The sequence below is a fragment of the Anolis sagrei genome, chromosome 6, assembly GCF_037176765.1.
Source record: "Anolis sagrei isolate rAnoSag1 chromosome 6, rAnoSag1.mat, whole genome shotgun sequence".
NCBI lineage: Eukaryota > Metazoa > Chordata > Lepidosauria > Squamata > Dactyloidae > Anolis > Anolis sagrei.
The window spans coordinates 51,518,886-51,536,527 of NC_090026.1; the positions used below are offsets into that span (position 1 = coordinate 51,518,886).

Sequence of the window (17,642 nt, forward strand, 5' to 3'; positions counted from 1 at the left end):
TTTGTGCTGAAGAAATCATGTACAGAGAGTCTGTAACTTATCTAGCTGCTTATGCTGGTGGAAGGAGCCAACTGAGGAATGATCAAGCAGAATGTACTAGTTTACCATTACTCGTGAGCCATGGAAAATTAGGATTACCAGTGCTAGAAATATCTGAACTGAGACCTCAAATACAGTATTTACTTGTCATCAGCCATAGAAATATACATCACCAAGCCTCATTATGTATATTGTGGATGTCAGTACTAGATTTCATTTTTCATGGTTTTTGTGTATCAGGTCTGTATATTTTGCTTTAGACAGTCTAGCCACAAGGTTCATTTTTGGCAAAATTTTAAGGCAATTTTTTTAATCTGAAGTTTTCAATCTCGGCAAAAAGTTTTTAATCGAGCAATATGTGTGAGCAATACTTTAGAAAACACTTTCTCCTAATTGAATGCCAGCTCAATAAAAAAATGATATACGAGTATAAGTAGAAAATTTAGTTAATATTATTAAGAAACTTCATAGATAATAGATTTTATGTCTTAATTAAATCAATCCATAAAATTAAGAGATCAAACGACTTAGAAAAACACTGACATTGCTGAAGGTTATATGTGACTGAGCTCCACTTTTTAGAAATAGTTCTAAAGCAAGGAGACCTGATCCAGAAATTCAGCCAAAGTGGAAGGGAATGGAGAAAACAACTTGACTCTTTTGATGTTTAATGTTCAGTGCAGCTACAGTTGCTTTCATAATTGATTATAATTAGCATAAAAGGCTGTATGGGTCTTTGAAAACAACATGTACCTTGCAATTGTTCTAGATTTAGATTGTGCGAGGGTTTTGATATTTCTATAAAGAGTTCTATAAGTTCTATAAGTTATATTTTTACATCTTTTGTTCTAGTAAAAGATGTATCTATGGCCTGAAATCTCAAGAGTTGTGCTGTTGGTTCAAGGATATTATTGTGTAACCTTGCTTAAAACTGGATGCATGCAGCACAAGCAGTGTATATGTTATAGCATGGAGGATGATCAAAGTAAACAAGCTATTCTTAAATAGATGGAGGAGAATGGTAAAAATCAGATACTTTTTCTTGTGTAAATAGAATTATTTTTTCTCTGAGATGAAGCCTCCATCAGAAGCTTATCTCATTGCAAGTGGTGTTTCTCCCCATTCTAGATGTAATTGCTAGGTCAAAACTGGTAAAGTGTCTTTAAAAAAGAGTGAATCTAATGACACCCTGAAGTCACCCATAAATGAGCACTCGTGTAAAGATTCTTTGAAGTTTCAACCTATTATTTAGTGATTTACCCAAAGAAAACATTGTATAAGCATCATTTTAAGTCATATTCATTAATTTTTACTTTTATTGCTCCTACATCGACATGCTAAAAATTTTATATGATAGAAAGGGCTTGTGGTCTGTGGAATAAAATAAAGCATGAGGAGGATCCCCTCTCCATTCTGCTAGTCTGCCTATCTAGCATTAAAATATCTTTGATCCCTTCCAAATATCTTACAGTTGATTTACGGTTGGAAAATTATAGTGCAAAAATGTACAGGACATGCAAGTAACATAGAATCCAAGCGTACACAAGAAATTGGCAGAAATAATTTCAGAGATATTGTCTATATAATCTTTGAGAATTCTTGAACAAGAGACTTCAAAGCAGATTGGAGGAGGGCAAATATTGTCTTCTTAACCAAAAACAACGTTGTCAGCTTGATATCAGTACCAGAAAATGTTTATTTCATAACCACCTATGCACAATTACAGAGAAAGGTTGTGATTACTAAGAGCCAGTATGGGTTTTTCAAAACAGGCTATGTTAAATGTATCTTACCTCTTGTTGATGGATTTACGAGCTTGGTAGATCAGTGTAGTGCTGTGGATGTAGTGTATCTTGAATTCTTGTAGTGTATCTTGAATGAGGCTTTTGGCAAGATATCCCATGATTTTCTTGTAGATAATCTTCTGAACTGTAAGCTAGACAGTATTACAGTTAGGCTTAACTATCGTTAGTTGACAGATTGAATCCAAAGTTCACCAATGTCTTGGGCCATCAGGACATCACCAGGACAAAATCTACATATAAATTGTGTAGATCGATGGAAAAATGGACTGAATCTGCTGAATTTTAAAAACTTATTTTGAGACATTATGATTGATTCAGTGTTTTTCTTTAGCTTTATTCTAATTTTCAATATTAGCATTTCATAGTCTTCTCCTCGCTATTTTTTTTGGGTGGGGATAGAATCTTCCTTTTGCTTCCAGTTATGTAATCTATTTTATTTATAAATTAGCCACCCAGTGCCGTCATTCCATTTGTTTGAAGTGAATAGATTGTTGGACTCACAAACCTCAATACATTCTTCTTCTGTATAATTTTGTGGTCTTTGGCCAAAGTTTCCTACAGTGCTTGATTCCGATCTGTTTTCTACCTTTGCATTCCAATTACCTGTAATTATCAATATGTATTTTCTTGTGTGCGATCGCTTTCCTTTTTGATACTCAAATAGAGTCATTTGTTTTTGTCCTCATGCTCCTCTGAAGTGGGAGGATTCACTGGGATTATGGTTATATTGATAGATTTCTCATGAACCTTGTTGATATTCCTTGACTGGTTTTGCTGTATCCTTAAATTGTCATTAAATTAACTTGAGCTTATTTCTGAGTAGATATGTATTTAATTAAAAAAGAAAATTGCTCTTATACATAGAGACCTTTACACCCAGATATATACAAACATATCTCCTTTACCCACCTAAATGGGCACATGCATCCTCACTGTCTTACCCATAGAGGTATAAACATACACTTTCCCCACAAAATATATACACTCCTCTCTTTCTCTCATAGACAGACATACATAAAATATTATTTTGTGCTCTCTCTCTCTCAATCTTTCTTTCAGCCTCTTATGTGCGAAAACCACATGAATATGCAAACACTTGATATACAACTCCCTAACTCATTTCCTTGCATGCAACATTCATTTGCATATATGCCCTGTATGCACATAGAGAGATATACAAAAACACACAGTTCACCATCCCTCTTATGTGAGAGCATAGCAGCCTGTCCATCAATTTTCTGAGCCAGTGTCATGTTTTTCCTCCTCTTCTGACAGTTATTTTCTTGTAACTTGGGTCCTAATAGGTCCAGACCTCCCACCCAACTTTTTAAAAAATGCAGCGCTTTGCCTTTCTAATAGAAGTATAAGTTTTCTAGGGTGAGAATTCTCCTGGGATGCTTTTCCAAGAGACTATTGTAGATTGTGATAGTCTGGAAGGGTGCTATCACTCTAGTGGGCTATTGTGCTAATAATGGTTTAGGAACCTGGTGGCTCTTTATGGACTTTTTAATTGTTTGAAATGTGGTTCATACCATTTTTGTCCCTCTAGGATCCTCTTGAAATAGGTTTGTAAGTTATTGAAAAGCCTATTTGACAAGTGACTGTAGAAAAGTTGAAAAATTGTTTTGATTCCATTCAGCAATGTTGCTCAAATCGTCTTCAATTCCCTGAAAAGCTATATATGTAGAGTAGGAGGACCTTACAACTCTAGGGCCACATAAAACCCTAGCTTCATTTCAAAAAATATTTTCAAGTCAAACGTTTGAACCTCTGGCAAAGGCAACATATCTTTTCTTCACTTGCCCATGGGCTGCTTGTGGCACTGAAGGAGAGGAAGTAGCAGAAAGAAAGAGAAAATGGCATTTCTCATCTTGAATCTGCCATTATTCTACTCACTTCATCCTTGCCCAGCACTCTCATATGGTGCCCTGTAGCTTATCCCTGAGGTTGTGTAACCCTTGGAAGCAAAATAAATATCCCAATTCCCTTCCTATATCTGGAGAGGATATCATAGTGGAACTATCCTATAGTAGGAAAATAACATTGTGCAGGCACATAATTATAAGCTTTTGTCGCCTTTCAGTATGATTACAATGCTTTCCTGGGAAATGCAATTTCCCCCCTTTTGCATTAAAAATAAAAAGGACCTATTCAAGGTTTGGCACACCTTGTTTAGTTACGTACTTCCATGTGTTATTTATTCTTTTACTCATTACCTGTCTTTCTGTTTCCTTCTTCTTAAGCTCCACTAAGGAAGGCAAAATTTGTTGAGAGCCCTCGAATCCCAGAATCTGAGCTTGGCTCGCCAACATTCACTTCAGCACCAAAACTGGACCTTGATGCCTACTGCCCTGGTAAGCATGCATGCAGAGCCCCACTGCATTCAGAGAGTGGGAGCTGGTCTGTTCTGACCCAGCACCATCTCACATCCCATAGAGGACACACTGGCCCGTTTCAGGCCTCAGATAAATGGATTTGTATGCTTCCCAGATCTGGCAGTTTTTATTTTTGAGTCCCTGAAGAGTTTCATTTCTAAAACTGCAGTTACTCTGCAAGTGAAATATATGTTAGCTGACCCAACGCATCAAGCATTTGGATGTTAGAATGGGAATCACTATGATCTTTTGTGCCCTACCCAGTTGCAGGAAAATACATTTCTGGAAACAGAGAACCACATTTCTGAAACTTCTAGAAAACAATGACGCTGCAGAAAAATGTTTTCCCTATCACTGAAAATGGCTGTTGAATTCTGTAGTAAACCCTGGGTAGGAGATAGACAAATGGCTCCCTGTACTCTTTGTGGTTGCCTAGCTTGGCATAGATGCAAATTGTACCTCTTTGGAAGCTATCAAATTCTAGGAGTTACCACAAGAGCTTAAAAACAAAAGAAGAAGATACTGGATCAGATAAACAACCAATGTAGCCCAGCATTCTGTTCCCGCAGAGACCAACCAGATGTTTGTAGAAAGCCAAAAAGAAGAGTTGAATTTAACAGCATCTTTCCACTTGTGGGCCCTAGCTACCGGTTTTAGGGGCATACAGCCTCTGATGCTGGAGGTTATGTATAGTCATCATGACTGCTAGCTGTTGAAATCCCTTTTATTCATGAATTTTTCCAAAAGTCACCCAAGTTGATGGCCATTATTATATATTCTGTGTGAAGAAGCACTTCTTATGTGACTTGGGTCCTAATACAGTATTATAACAGATTCTTATTCCACACTGTGAGCAATGTAATGCATCTCTGTCTAATACCCACACCTCACTTGTTTTTTCTTGATATAAAAATACCTATCTTATATGAGAATTGCTCATTGTCCTTAGCATTTTAGTTGTTTTTTTCTGTGCACTTTCCAAATCTGTATTACTCTTTGGAATGCCCAATAACTAGAAATGTCCTTTGAATTCCAGGTCTGGTTGTGCCATAGATTTGTATAAGGGCGTTCTGATATTATCAGTTTTGTCTTCAGTTGCCAACCTATTTATCTATAACACTGGGTTTGCTGCTTTCACCATTGCTGGCAGTTGATTGTTCATTTTCATCATACTGTTCTCCACAACTTAAAGATTTCTTTGTTGATTAGTTTTCACTAGCTTAAGCCCCTTTGGGGTGTGTGTATGTGTATGGTGAAGTTAGGAATTTTTTTGAATCAATATGCATCACTTCATGCATTAAACCACACATTCCATTTTAAAGCCCTAGTCCCCAGTTTGGAGTGATTATTTTGTATTGCCTCACAATCAATTGTTCTTATAACAACCCTAAATTATTTGTTGTCATCAGCAAACAGACGCCTCACTATTAATTGATAATGTCAGATCACTTTGTGGTAATTTAAAAGCAGCTGTTCCAATACAGATTCTTCAGGAAAACTGGCTACATTTTTGTAAGAACTGACTGTTAGTGCTTGTGGAGTAGGCTGCCTCAGATGTGAAATACCAATATAGAAGTAGCAACATCAGCTTGCGGGTGAAATACAATTATTGCCATCATAGAGTTACTATTTCTAGGTAACAGATTATCTATCTATCTATCTATCTATCTATCTATCTATCTATCATCTATAAATGCTCTGTTCGTTTTGAGTGACATCATAACTCAAACACCACTGGACTAATTGCCACCAAATTTGACCACAAGACAAAGAGTGACCATCACTCAAAATTGATTTTGTCATTTGGGAGTTGTAGTTGCTGGGATTTATAGTTAACCTACAATCAAAGAGCATTCTGAACTCCACCAATGATGTAATTGAACCGAACTTGGTACACAGGACTCCCATGACCAACAGAAAACACTAGAAGTGTTTGGTGGGCATGACCTTGAGTTTTGGAGTTGTAGTTCACCTACATCCAGAGAGCACTGTGGACTCAAACAATGAAGGCTCTAGACCAAACTTGGCATAAATACTCCACATGCCCAAATATGAACATAGGTGGCATTTGGGGAAAATGGACCTTGACATTAAAGAGTTGTAGTTACTGGGATTTATAGTTCATCTACAATCAAAGTATTCTGAACCCCACCAATGATAGAATTGGACCATACTTCCCACACAGAACCCCAATGGCCAACAGAAAATACTGTGTTTTCTGGTGGTCTTTGGTGACCTTTCTGACACCCCCTCGTGACCTCCCGCCCTGGGGTCCCGACCCCCAGGTTGAGAAATGCTGCCTTAAGGAAATGCTGCTTCACCAGAGCAAGAAAACATAATCAAAGCCCTCCTGACAAAGAGCCATCCAGCCATAGATATAGGTAGATATATATGATTCATACACACACACACACACACACACACACACACACACACACACACACACATGTATATGACAGATATAATATCATAGATTTGAAAGGGACCCCTAAAGAAGGACAATTATATGTTGCATGTTGCAGAGTAGGCAAACCAGACAATCTCTACCTCAACACTGACAAAGAAGCAACAAGAAATACTGTTTACCCACAAGCATAAAGAAATTACATATATTAGAAACACTTTCTCGTTACTTTATTTTCCAGATCACCAGACTGGGCCACTGCAACGCGTGGTGGCAGGGGACGGCTAGTTTTGTATAAAATCATACCCAAACTTTGCCCTCCACTCCCAGCATTCTTGTTGTTTGGTCATGTCTTCTGGAACTGATGGAAGCTAGAGAGAATCAGGTTGAGAAAGGCTTTGTTGTTATTTGCTATCAATTAATTGACTTTGACTTTTGATAATCCTATGAAGGAGAGATCTCAAGGGCACCCTGTGATTAGCAGCCCTGCTCATGTCTTCCAGACTCACAGCTCTGGCTCCCCTGATTAAGTATATCCACCTTCAATGCAGCCTTTCTCTTTTCCTATTGCCTTTTGCCTTAACAAGCATTATGGTCTGTTCTAATATCTATATGTTAGCAGAATTTTTAACTACAAGCCTATTCTATTGCAGAAAGATCTCTTCTAGTAAGAAAACATGATATGCTATTTTTTAATTCTTGTTTATGCCAACCATAGTTTGCCAAATTTTGAAGAAACATGTCACTATGATTTCCTATATATATAAATAAAATGTAAATGTTCGTTTGTGGGATTAACATAACTCAAAAACCACTGGACGAATTGACACCAAATTTGGACACAATATCAGGCCTACAAGTGACCATCACTCATAAAAACACTGAAAAACACAGCAGAAGAGACTTAAAAAGCCGCAAAACAAAAAATATATTACAACGCATGCTCAAAACCACATTTATATACAAACACATATATACACAAATATATATACACACACATATACACAGACTGGGCCACAGCAATGTGTGAAGGGACGGCTAGTAAATAATATATTTTCTCCTTGTTTGCATGAAGGAATGGGGAGAAGTTGGTAGCGCACATGAACCAAAGCTTCATATTGTTCTGCCAGTATATTTTTCCATGATACTAAAACTGCAGAGGATTTGCTTCTGTACTCTTTGGATACTAGACAGGCTTTATTGTTTCCTGTTTAAGAAGCAGACTCAAGTTTAGAGCTAATTCTTATTATTTATTTATTTTATTTATTTCAAACATTTGTACTGTTGACAGTTTCATGAGTTACAGTAATGAATGAATTCTTCCAAATAATTTTCAAGCCTTGCCTTCTGCTTTCAGCGTGATTATAGAGAAATGGCAAAGAAAAACGCAAGATTATTTCTCTAATACAGTGATCCCTGTAAGAGTTTCTGCCTTCTTCGTTTTTGTACGCTGGATCCTGCTTGAGATATAACAATTTAACAGGTGGCTGCTCAGTTTGCTCCCCCCCCCCCCCCTTTACCATCCTTGGTGTTGTGTATACACATGCATCTTTCTCTCTCTCTATCTCACACATACACAGACTGAATGGCTTAGTATTAATTTACCATAACCAAAAAAAGTTTGGGAACCACTGTCTTACAGCATAAAAACGACTAAGGAAGGGGAAAAAGTATGGTGGTACCTTTAAGATTAACTAGTGGTTTGCATTTTTGCATGAGCTTTCATGGATATATTTTTTTGGATGTAGTACCACAATGTTAAGTATTTCACAGTTGTTGTCCAGAGCAGATATAACATGCTGTCCTGTTGTGCTGATGGTATTAATTTTGTAGATATAAGTATACAACATTGCCAGATGATTGGGCAGGAACTGCATTTTGTTTCCTTGCAGATTACAAATGACTGTTTTTAGATTTTGATTGTAAAGCATAGTTTCTCCTCAGTAGGTTCTCTGAGATTTTGACATTGGTGTATCTTGGTGTAGTTTGCAGAAACTTGCATTCCTGGAACAAAAGATCCCATATCTCTGACTTAACCTGATGTGTGCCTTGACTTCTGCTCATCAGTTCACTTTTTCAGTATCTTGAGGGACTGCAGGCGGCTGCAGATGTGAGAATTCCATTAAATCTTTATTTAGCTGCAGCTCGCTGCCAGGCTGCTTCTGAACTTGGACTAGTTGCTTGGCAACCTCATGTAGGCTGTGCACAAAGGGAGCACAATGCAGGCAGACAAGACTTTTATCTGAAGAGTTGAGGAGGATCTATTTTCAGCTATTTTCTGAAATCTTGATTGCTGAGTACACTTATAAGCAGAGGTATTCATGATAATTGTATTCTTGTGATGGGGACACTTTCATGAAATACTTTCATAAATTCTGGTCATTTAGATTTTCTATTAAAACGAATTTTCAACATAATGGATACAATGTCAGAAAAAAAAATCTTCATTGTAATAGCAAGCAGTGGATTGCCCTAAAAAAAGACTCACTTGAATTAAGGTGATTGAAAGATTTATTAAAAGGAAATAATCACAGTTTTGCTTTTGCTGCATGGATAGATGCATTCTTAATCATGAACGAGGCCCTAGAAGCATAGCAATTAGCATTTTAGAATAGTTAAAATGCATAGTAATGTCATAGACCTGGAGCAAATGCAGAGGAAGAATAAGATAGCATATGAAATCATGAAGAAAGCTGTTTGTATCAGCAACACAGTTCCATATGGCAGGTTATCTTTCAGGGGAACTTGACTCCCTCCTTCTTACATTCGCTTCAGTAAGAGGATGGCTGTTTATTGGAGAACAGAAACCAGAGTCTGAAACACTGTGGAAGTTGCAGCACATTGGCATATTCATGTTTACATATTTGGAAGAATGATAGAATAAAATAGAATATTGTCCTATTTATAACAAGGAAGAGCCCCAAAGCCAAAAATGCACTAGTGGGAATTTTTGTGGCATGGAGGTTTCTGCTTCTTCCCTTCACCACCCCTCCTCTCTCCACTCCATGTTAAGGAACATTCCATGTGAGATATGTGCTATTTTCTCTGGTGATGGAATAAGGCTATCCCATCGGAAACCTTAGGTGGGGTGGAGGGGAAATAATTGTACTCAGAAGTTTAAACTAAAACCATGAGGTCTGGTCTTAATTTTTCATTTCATTTTCTCACAATGTAGTTTTCCATGAAGATAGATAAGCAACCAGGCCTTTGCCAATTATTCTCATGCTAAAGGAGAAAAAGCAAAATTTAGATATTACTAAATTGAGGGTGATAGTTACATGCTGTCTGTTTTCATACCATATTCATTCCAGATTGTTGAATTCTGATAACAAATGCTCTGTGTTAAAAATTGTTGAGCCAAATGTTGTTAAATTTGGATAACAATTACTCTGTGTTAAAAAAATTGAGCAAAGTGCCAAAAAACATATTAAGATTTACTTTTTACTGGTAAAATATATGGTAATCATTTCACTTGACACAGTAACTTGAAATAGATGGCAAAAGTGGCTAGTGTAAATATAATAATGTTACTATTTGGAAGCATTTTAATTCAGAACAATTCTTCTAAGTACAGATTGAGTATGCAGAATTCCAAAATCTGAAATTGTGCACATGGGTGGCTGAGGAATAGATATCCTTTCTTTCTGATAATTCAGTGTACACAAACTTTGTTTTATGCACAAAGAATATTTAAAATGTGTGTAAAATTACCTTTCATTTTAAAATTTGGATTCCCATTTCCAAGATAGCTCATTTTATATATCTATGAAAATACAGGTAGTTCAAAATCTGAAACAATCTAACATCTAAAACATTCCTGGTCCCAGTTTTTTTAAGGGATGCTTATATGGAGACGTATTTCAGATCAATATATGATGTGTCCGTATTGTAAAATAGAAGTAGAAATAACTTTGTGAAATATTAACCTAAGCATGCAGATGACTGTACTACAACCCACAAGCAGTGGTTTTGCCAAAAGTTGCCACTTATGCAGTATTTCATATTTGCAAATGTTTCATGTTATTTTTTTTGCTTTCCCACTGTGATTCAAATGTCACATGGCTGACTTTGTTTATATGTAAATACTGTATATGTTTAATCTTCTGTGACTACACAAAATGCTATGTCTGTTCCATGCCTGTTGTTTCCATGTTGCATATGCCTATAGTAAAGTCTCGTTTAACCGGGCGTCGCTTATCCGATACTCTGTATTTTCTGATGGTCCAGTGCAGCAGACCTCTCCAAGCAATGGAGGCTCGTTATGTGGCCGGCGCAGCAGGCGTCTCCACGTGCTGGATGCTCACTGGGAGGGCAAAGTCTGCGCCGGCCGTGTCTTGCTCCTCCCAGCGGACGCTTGGCACTGGGAGAGGCCCACTATGTGTTGCCGAGAGACAGCTGTTTTTCTAGGTAGCAATGTGTGCAGTGGGCCTCTCCAAGTGCTGGGCGCCCGCTGGGAGAGGCAAGACGCAGCCGGCACAGACTTTTCCTGCCCGGTAAGCACTCGGCTGTTTTTCTAGGCAGCAACTTGGAGCGGACCTCTCCAAGAGCTGGACACCTGCCAGTAGGGGCAAGATGTGGCGAGCGCAGACTTTTCACATAGGGCACAGTGTCTGGTCTGCACTGGCTATGTCTCGCCCCTCCCAGTGGGTGCCTAGCACATGGAGAGACCCGCTGTACATTGCTGGCTAGGCACACTCTTTGTCTATAGGACATAGCATGTGGCCTGCATCGGCTGTGTCTTGCCCCTCGCAGTGGGTGCTCAGCACGTGGAGAGGCCCACTGCGCATTGCTGCCTAGGCGATTGCCCTTCCTGGTGGGCATCTGCCACGTGGAAACGCCTGCTGCGCATTACTGCATATAAAAACAAATAGCGTGTTGCTGCCCAGAAAAACAGCAATACGCCCAACAACAACACAAGTGCAGCCATGCTCCCAAACAAGTGGCAGACCACTGCCGCCACCGATCTATGCATGCCCATTCTTCTGCAGGGGTATGGTGACGAAAAGAAAGAAGGTAATTGTATCAATGGAACAGAAACTTGAGGCAATCAAGAGACTGGACAAAGGAGAGATGATACAGAAGGTAGCCAGTGACTGAATTGATTGGAGATAGAAAAATGGTGTTCCTCCAGAGTTACCGATGGTACACTAAAAGAGAAGAAAACATTGAAAAAGTGTGATTATGACGAAATTAGTGAAGCTTTGTATGTTTGGTTTACACAAGGTGTGCATATTTCAGGGTCTATTTTACAGCAAAAGATGTTGCATTTTTGAAAGTATTTTAATGAGGAGGACTCAGATTTTACAGCAAACTGGTTGGCTCGACAGGTAGAAGGAACATTATGGAATCTGCCAGTTAAGTGTTGAGGTGAGAAGCTGTCATCAAATTATCAAGAAATGAATGCATTCAAGAAATAATTCAATACTTTGTTGAAACTGAAAGCTTAACGAGCAATTCAATTTTTAATTGTGATGGGACCAGCCTCAATTATAAAATGTTACCCAGTAGGAGTCTTGCAGCCAGAACTGAAGCAGCAGCCCATGACTATAAAGGTAGTAAAGAAAGACTGACAAATTTTAGCATGCAGCAATGCTACAGCAAACCACAAAATGGACCTCACAATGATTGGGAAGTCCAAAAATCCAAGAGCTTTAAAACAATTTCAAAAAATTATTTTCTTCTAAAATAACTGCAATCAAAAAAGTGCATGGATGACCAGTGAATTTTTCAAAGACTAGTTCTTTAAGGAATTCATTCCTTCCACTTAGAAATTTTTGAAAGAAAAATACCTTCCCAGAAAAGTAGTTTTGTTGCTAGACAATGCCCCAACACACCCTGATGCAGAGGAGCTTCAAGATGAGGAAATTAAGGCTAGGTTTCTGCCACCTAATGTAACTGCCATATGCTGACTGATGGATCTGGGCATTTTGGAAACATGAAAAAGGAACAATCACAGGAAGCTACTGTCAAAAATGATAGAAGAAATTGAAGAAGGGCAAGACATGATTGAAAAATTTAAAGGCATCACTGTAAAGGAAGTTGCTTACTTACTTACTTACTTACTTACTTAGGCGATCCCTTGTTGTCCAAGGATGATGGTCCTCTATGTGCGGTGTCCTGGCGGTGGGTCCGTAGGTGACTGTTCTTGATCTGCATCTTCTCCCACAGTGAGGGCATCGGTTTCTAGGTGGAAGGCAGTCCTGGTCAGGGTTGGCTTGACACACCTTCCTCTTGGCACGTTTCTCTCTTTTACCCTCCATTCGTGCCTCTTCAAATTCTACAGCACTGCTGGTCACAGCTGACCTCCAACTGGACCGCTCAAAGGCCAGGGCTTCCCAGTTCTCAATGTCTATGTGTTAAGGTTGGCTTTGAGCCTATCTTTAAATCTCTTTTCCTGTCCTCCAACATTCTGTTTTCCATTCTTGAGTTTGGACTAGAGCAACTGCTTTGGGAGATGGTGGTCAGGCATCCGAACAACATGGCCAGTCCAATGGAGTTGATGATGGAGGACCATCGCTTCAATGCTGGTGATGAAGTTGCTTAATGGGTTGCAAGGGCCTGGACTGATGTTAGGGCTCCAACAATTGCCAGATCACAGAAGAAGTTGTTAGGTGAAGATAAAGATGAAATTATAGAAAGGGAAAGCACAGATGAAACCCTTAGGACAGCATGTCCCTGGGTGGGAGAATGCATCTTTGCAATAGTGATGGCGATGGCAACGAAACTGATGATCAAGCATCAATTGTCGAGCTTCTCAGAATCTCGCACAAGGATAGTGTTAGGGCTATAGAAACCGCAATGACATACATCGAGCAACAAGAAAAAGCTACAAGGATCAACATAATGATGCTGCAAAGATGGCAAGCAAAGAAATGGCAGTCATTGGAAAAGCAGATAAGGATCACAGATTTTTAAAAATCTTCACAGGACTTAACTTTTAATAGATTTAACTTCCGACAATGTTGTTAACTGTAAGTTCATTTTATGCAATTCTATTTTTATTTGTAGTCATTTTTTAGTAGTCAATGTTTTCATTACATCGTGATGTTTTGGTGTTAAATTCATAAATACAATAATTACTATATAATGTTACTGTGTATTGTACTGCTTTTTCTTTCAATTTGTTGTAAAACATGTTTTGGTGCTTAATTTGTAAAATCATAATGTCATTTGACGTTTAATAGGCTTTTCCTTAATCCGTCCTTATTATCAAACATTTTTGCTTATCCAACGTTCTGCCGGCCCATTTATTTTGGATAAGTATTTGAAGCCTGAGCCTGTGAAAAGAGGATGAAGTTGTGATTATTAATGCTTAAGGAGGTTCTGTAATCAAAATATTGACTGACTCTTATATTTGCCTTAGTATTCCATAGAAGTAATATACTAATCTAGTGATAATGATTTCTCTAAATCTTTTTTTCCCTAGAAGTCTTTGACATGGATTCATTCATAGTTTTTGGGCAATGTTCTTCTTTTATTTGTAGAATAGGATACACATTTTCTGCAGAGCCTTTCATATTCTTAATATCATAATGTACTTTGAATGGGTGTGTGAATGAGTGGAAAGATCATCTGGCCTTCTTGAGCTATTTGCTCTGCGTTAGCTTTATCTTTGACTTCATGGTGTGCCTGAATTGATCTGAATTTGAATTGATTTGAAGCCTTATAATGCTGAGATCTTTTGCAATCCCACACATTTCCCTTGAGTATATGTTGCAATGCAGTAATTCCATCTCAACCACGTGTGTATGTATGTGTGTATGTGTCTGCAGCTGCATAAAATACAGTCATGCAGTTTCTAATCAACAGGTGCTAGAAGTGGAGAAATCTCTGTATTGCACCACTAGACTGATATTTCTGAGAAGGCTACTCTTCATTATTCCCCTGTGTCCTAAGATGCCATACACTGAAGGGATTGGGCTGGAAGGAAGGGGGATGGGGGGAGGCCAAAGGCATCTGGCATGGGGGGATGAACGATTGGCATGGGGGGGGGGGTTGGTGTGAGATAGGCATTTGATACCTGGGGGAAAGCCTGGGGAAGAGGAGGAGACAACACGTCGCTGCCATGAGCTCTCAGAGAGCTCTTGGCAGTGATGTGTTTCTCCCTCGGCCTTCCACTCAGCCTGGGAATGCCTACAGGTCACTGTGTCAACATGTTGAAAGGAGGCCTGAAGCAAACAAGTGCCAGAGGGAAGAGCCCAAGAAACTGCATCCGACCTATGGGGGCTTGGCTTGCCCAGCCCTGCCCTTACAGCATCAGATTCTGTCTGATCTTGGAAGCTGAGCAGAGGTCTGCTTAGTTATAGGAGACTGGCAATGAATACTAAATGCTGCAGGCTGTATTTCAAAAGAAGTAGCCAGCCTCTTTATAGTCTGGTAAAGGAATTAGTTCAAGGAGTAATACCACGTGTACCTGCACTGGGTGACACCAACCTTATTGATGCCACTATTTATATGTATTGTATCAGCCTTCTCCCAGTAGATTCAAATCAAGGAAAAGCTTCATGCGAACCACTGCTCCTCTTAACGTTCCCCCAGCAACAGCAAGAGTATCCCTCTGGGCAGCTAAACCAGGAAATCCTAATTGGGTGGCACCCCCATGAGGGTCTGTCTCCAGGGGCATACCAAGAATGGGCAACTTGGAAGTCCCTGAACAGACTCAGAAATGGAGCGGGCAGATCAAAAGACAACTTGACAAAATGACACTACCTAAAAGAAGCATCCACCTTGTGTGACCGTGGAGTAGAGCAGATAACCCCACATCTGTATGCTTGTCCGCAATATCCTGCCTCATGTTCAGAGGAAGAGTTGTTGCTGTTGCCCATTTTTGGTCAAAAGATATTTAGCAACTTGTGCTCCTTCTATTTTTATCAGTTTTATACTAATTTATGCAATGCTTTGATATGAAATAAATATGTATTGTTTTTACTCTTTATGTAATTAATATTTTATTGTTTTTATTTTCCCTTCTTTTAAGAACTTTATTTTATTTTAAGAATTTTAATTGATCAGTAGCTAATAAACATGTTGAAAAAATGAGCTAACAACTTTTACATACACTGGGCAATTAAGGTAGTATCCATTCTTATAATGTTAAGCATTTTTTTTCATAAAGGTCAGTTAATTTCTCAGAATTGTAATGGTTCATAGTCTCCCTCATTTATTTGGAATCTATAGAGGATCACTGAAATATAGAAAACAATTACATGAAAAGGCCATTAATTGCAGTACCTTAACTGATTTCAATATCTTAGTTAAAAGTCTATACCTGCCAATTTATCTGGAGAAAGGAGAGGGTGTGGCTTTACTTACTTTAGAAAACGCTGTCAAATATTTGAGATTATTATGGCTTGAAATAAAGATTCAATATTTTCTTTCCCCCTGGAGGAATCTTATCCTAAATTTCTTTTCAGCCAGAGTTTTCTTTTGGCATAGCAATCTGCTGTAACTGTACAGTCAAGCTTTTAATGAACCTTTCGTTTGTTATGTTTCTTTTTTTAAACAACATTTTTATTTTAATATATAGAGAGCAAGTAAGTATATGTAATATTTCCAAGTAAAGAGTAGAAACAATTCAGTTTAAAGAAAAGTAGGGAACAATGAAATAGAAAGAAAATGAAGAAGAAGAAAAAAAACAGAGAGAGAGAAAAAAACCCAATCCGAAAAAATGAACATAAAAAATAAAAATAAAAATAGTTCGTGACTTCCTTCTAATTCTTTGTGGGTTCAACTTTATAACCCATTAAATCTTCCAAGTTATAACAAATGAAAAAAGAAAAATGTATTGAAGCCCAAGGTTTTGCCACTCTTGTATCCATTTGTTGTATAATTTAGAATCAGTTTCCTTTATTTCTTTTTTCTATGTATTTCTCCACTTGTGACCAGTCTGTTTGTTTAATTGGGTTACCTGTATTCCTCTTTAATAAGAAAGTTAATTTATCCATTTCTTTAATTTTATTTATTTTTATTAGCCATTGGTCCCTTTCCGGTATTTCCTTCTGTTTCCAAACTTTCGCATATATTATTGTTATGTCTCAGGTTGTTCAACAGAGCAGAGTGCGAAATATGCCACTGATGTGTTAGATGAATGCTATTGATAAGCAAAATGTAATAACATAGAAATTTCAATCCTTTTCAATAAATATTTTAAAAGAAGGGTGCTTTAATGGGCAGTAAAAAATATTTTGGGTCATTCACACTCATGCACATTTCCTTACTTTTTAAAAGAAATACAAAGAAATAGCTTGTGAGACAGAATTTCTTTCTTTCTTTTCTTTTCTTTTCTTTTTTTTTTGCGAGTACAGACTATGACCCACTGAGGATTACTTGTAGAAAATGAAAGAATCTGTTTATCCCTTCCTCCAGAAGGGAAGAAGAAACCTTTCCGTTCCAACACACTTCTGTTGAGTTGAAGGCTTTTTAAGCCCTTGGCTGTTTCACCCTGGCTACATAGACAGCGATTGGACAAACTTCTGTCAATAGACTTGTTTGCAACATAGTAAAAGATAAATAACACATCAAGAATCAAAGTGGTTGAAGGGGTGACCTCACAACATTCTATTTTCCATCTGTGAAATGTGAGAGCAGATCTAAGAATATTGTGGGAGATAGAAAGGTTAATAATTGGTCTCTTTACACATGCAAGATTTTGGATATTTCCTTTCATAGACCACATTTTTATCCTTGTTGCCAATGTACACACTTATATTTTGCATATAGCTTTCATGTATTCAGAGTTTGTGAGGTATAAGTGAATATCCACTGGATATCCACTGAACAAATACCTAATCTAGTGGATGAATTGATCTGAATTTGAATTTGGGAATGAACTGGTAAAACCACCTGTATTTAAGAAAACCCTATGAAAAGCATGGGGTTGCCGTAAATTGACAGATTATTTGAAAGCACATACACGCCTGCAAAACCAGGTTGAAAACCATGTCTAGGCATGAACAAAGAATGTGGTATTGAATTACTCACTCTCAAATCATCAAACACTTGTGACTGTGTGCCTCATAA

At 38.0% G+C, this 17,642-nt stretch overlaps 1 protein-coding gene across 9 annotated transcripts in view; it reads left to right on the forward strand.

The window, feature by feature from the left end:
- Window positions 1-17,642, forward strand: part of TANC2 (tetratricopeptide repeat, ankyrin repeat and coiled-coil containing 2) — a 225,068-nt gene that overhangs the window by 121,497 nt on the left and 85,929 nt on the right. For 6 of the 9 annotated variants that reach the window (XM_060781304.2, XM_060781308.2, XM_060781303.2 and 3 more), the window contains one exon: window positions 4,088-4,198. The exons of the other annotated variants lie outside the window; for them this stretch is intronic. In XM_060781304.2, the coding sequence (XP_060637287.2) occupies window positions 4,088-4,198 (111 nt within the window). The remainder of the gene's footprint in view (window positions 1-4,087; window positions 4,199-17,642) is intronic. 9 annotated transcript variants of the gene reach the window in all.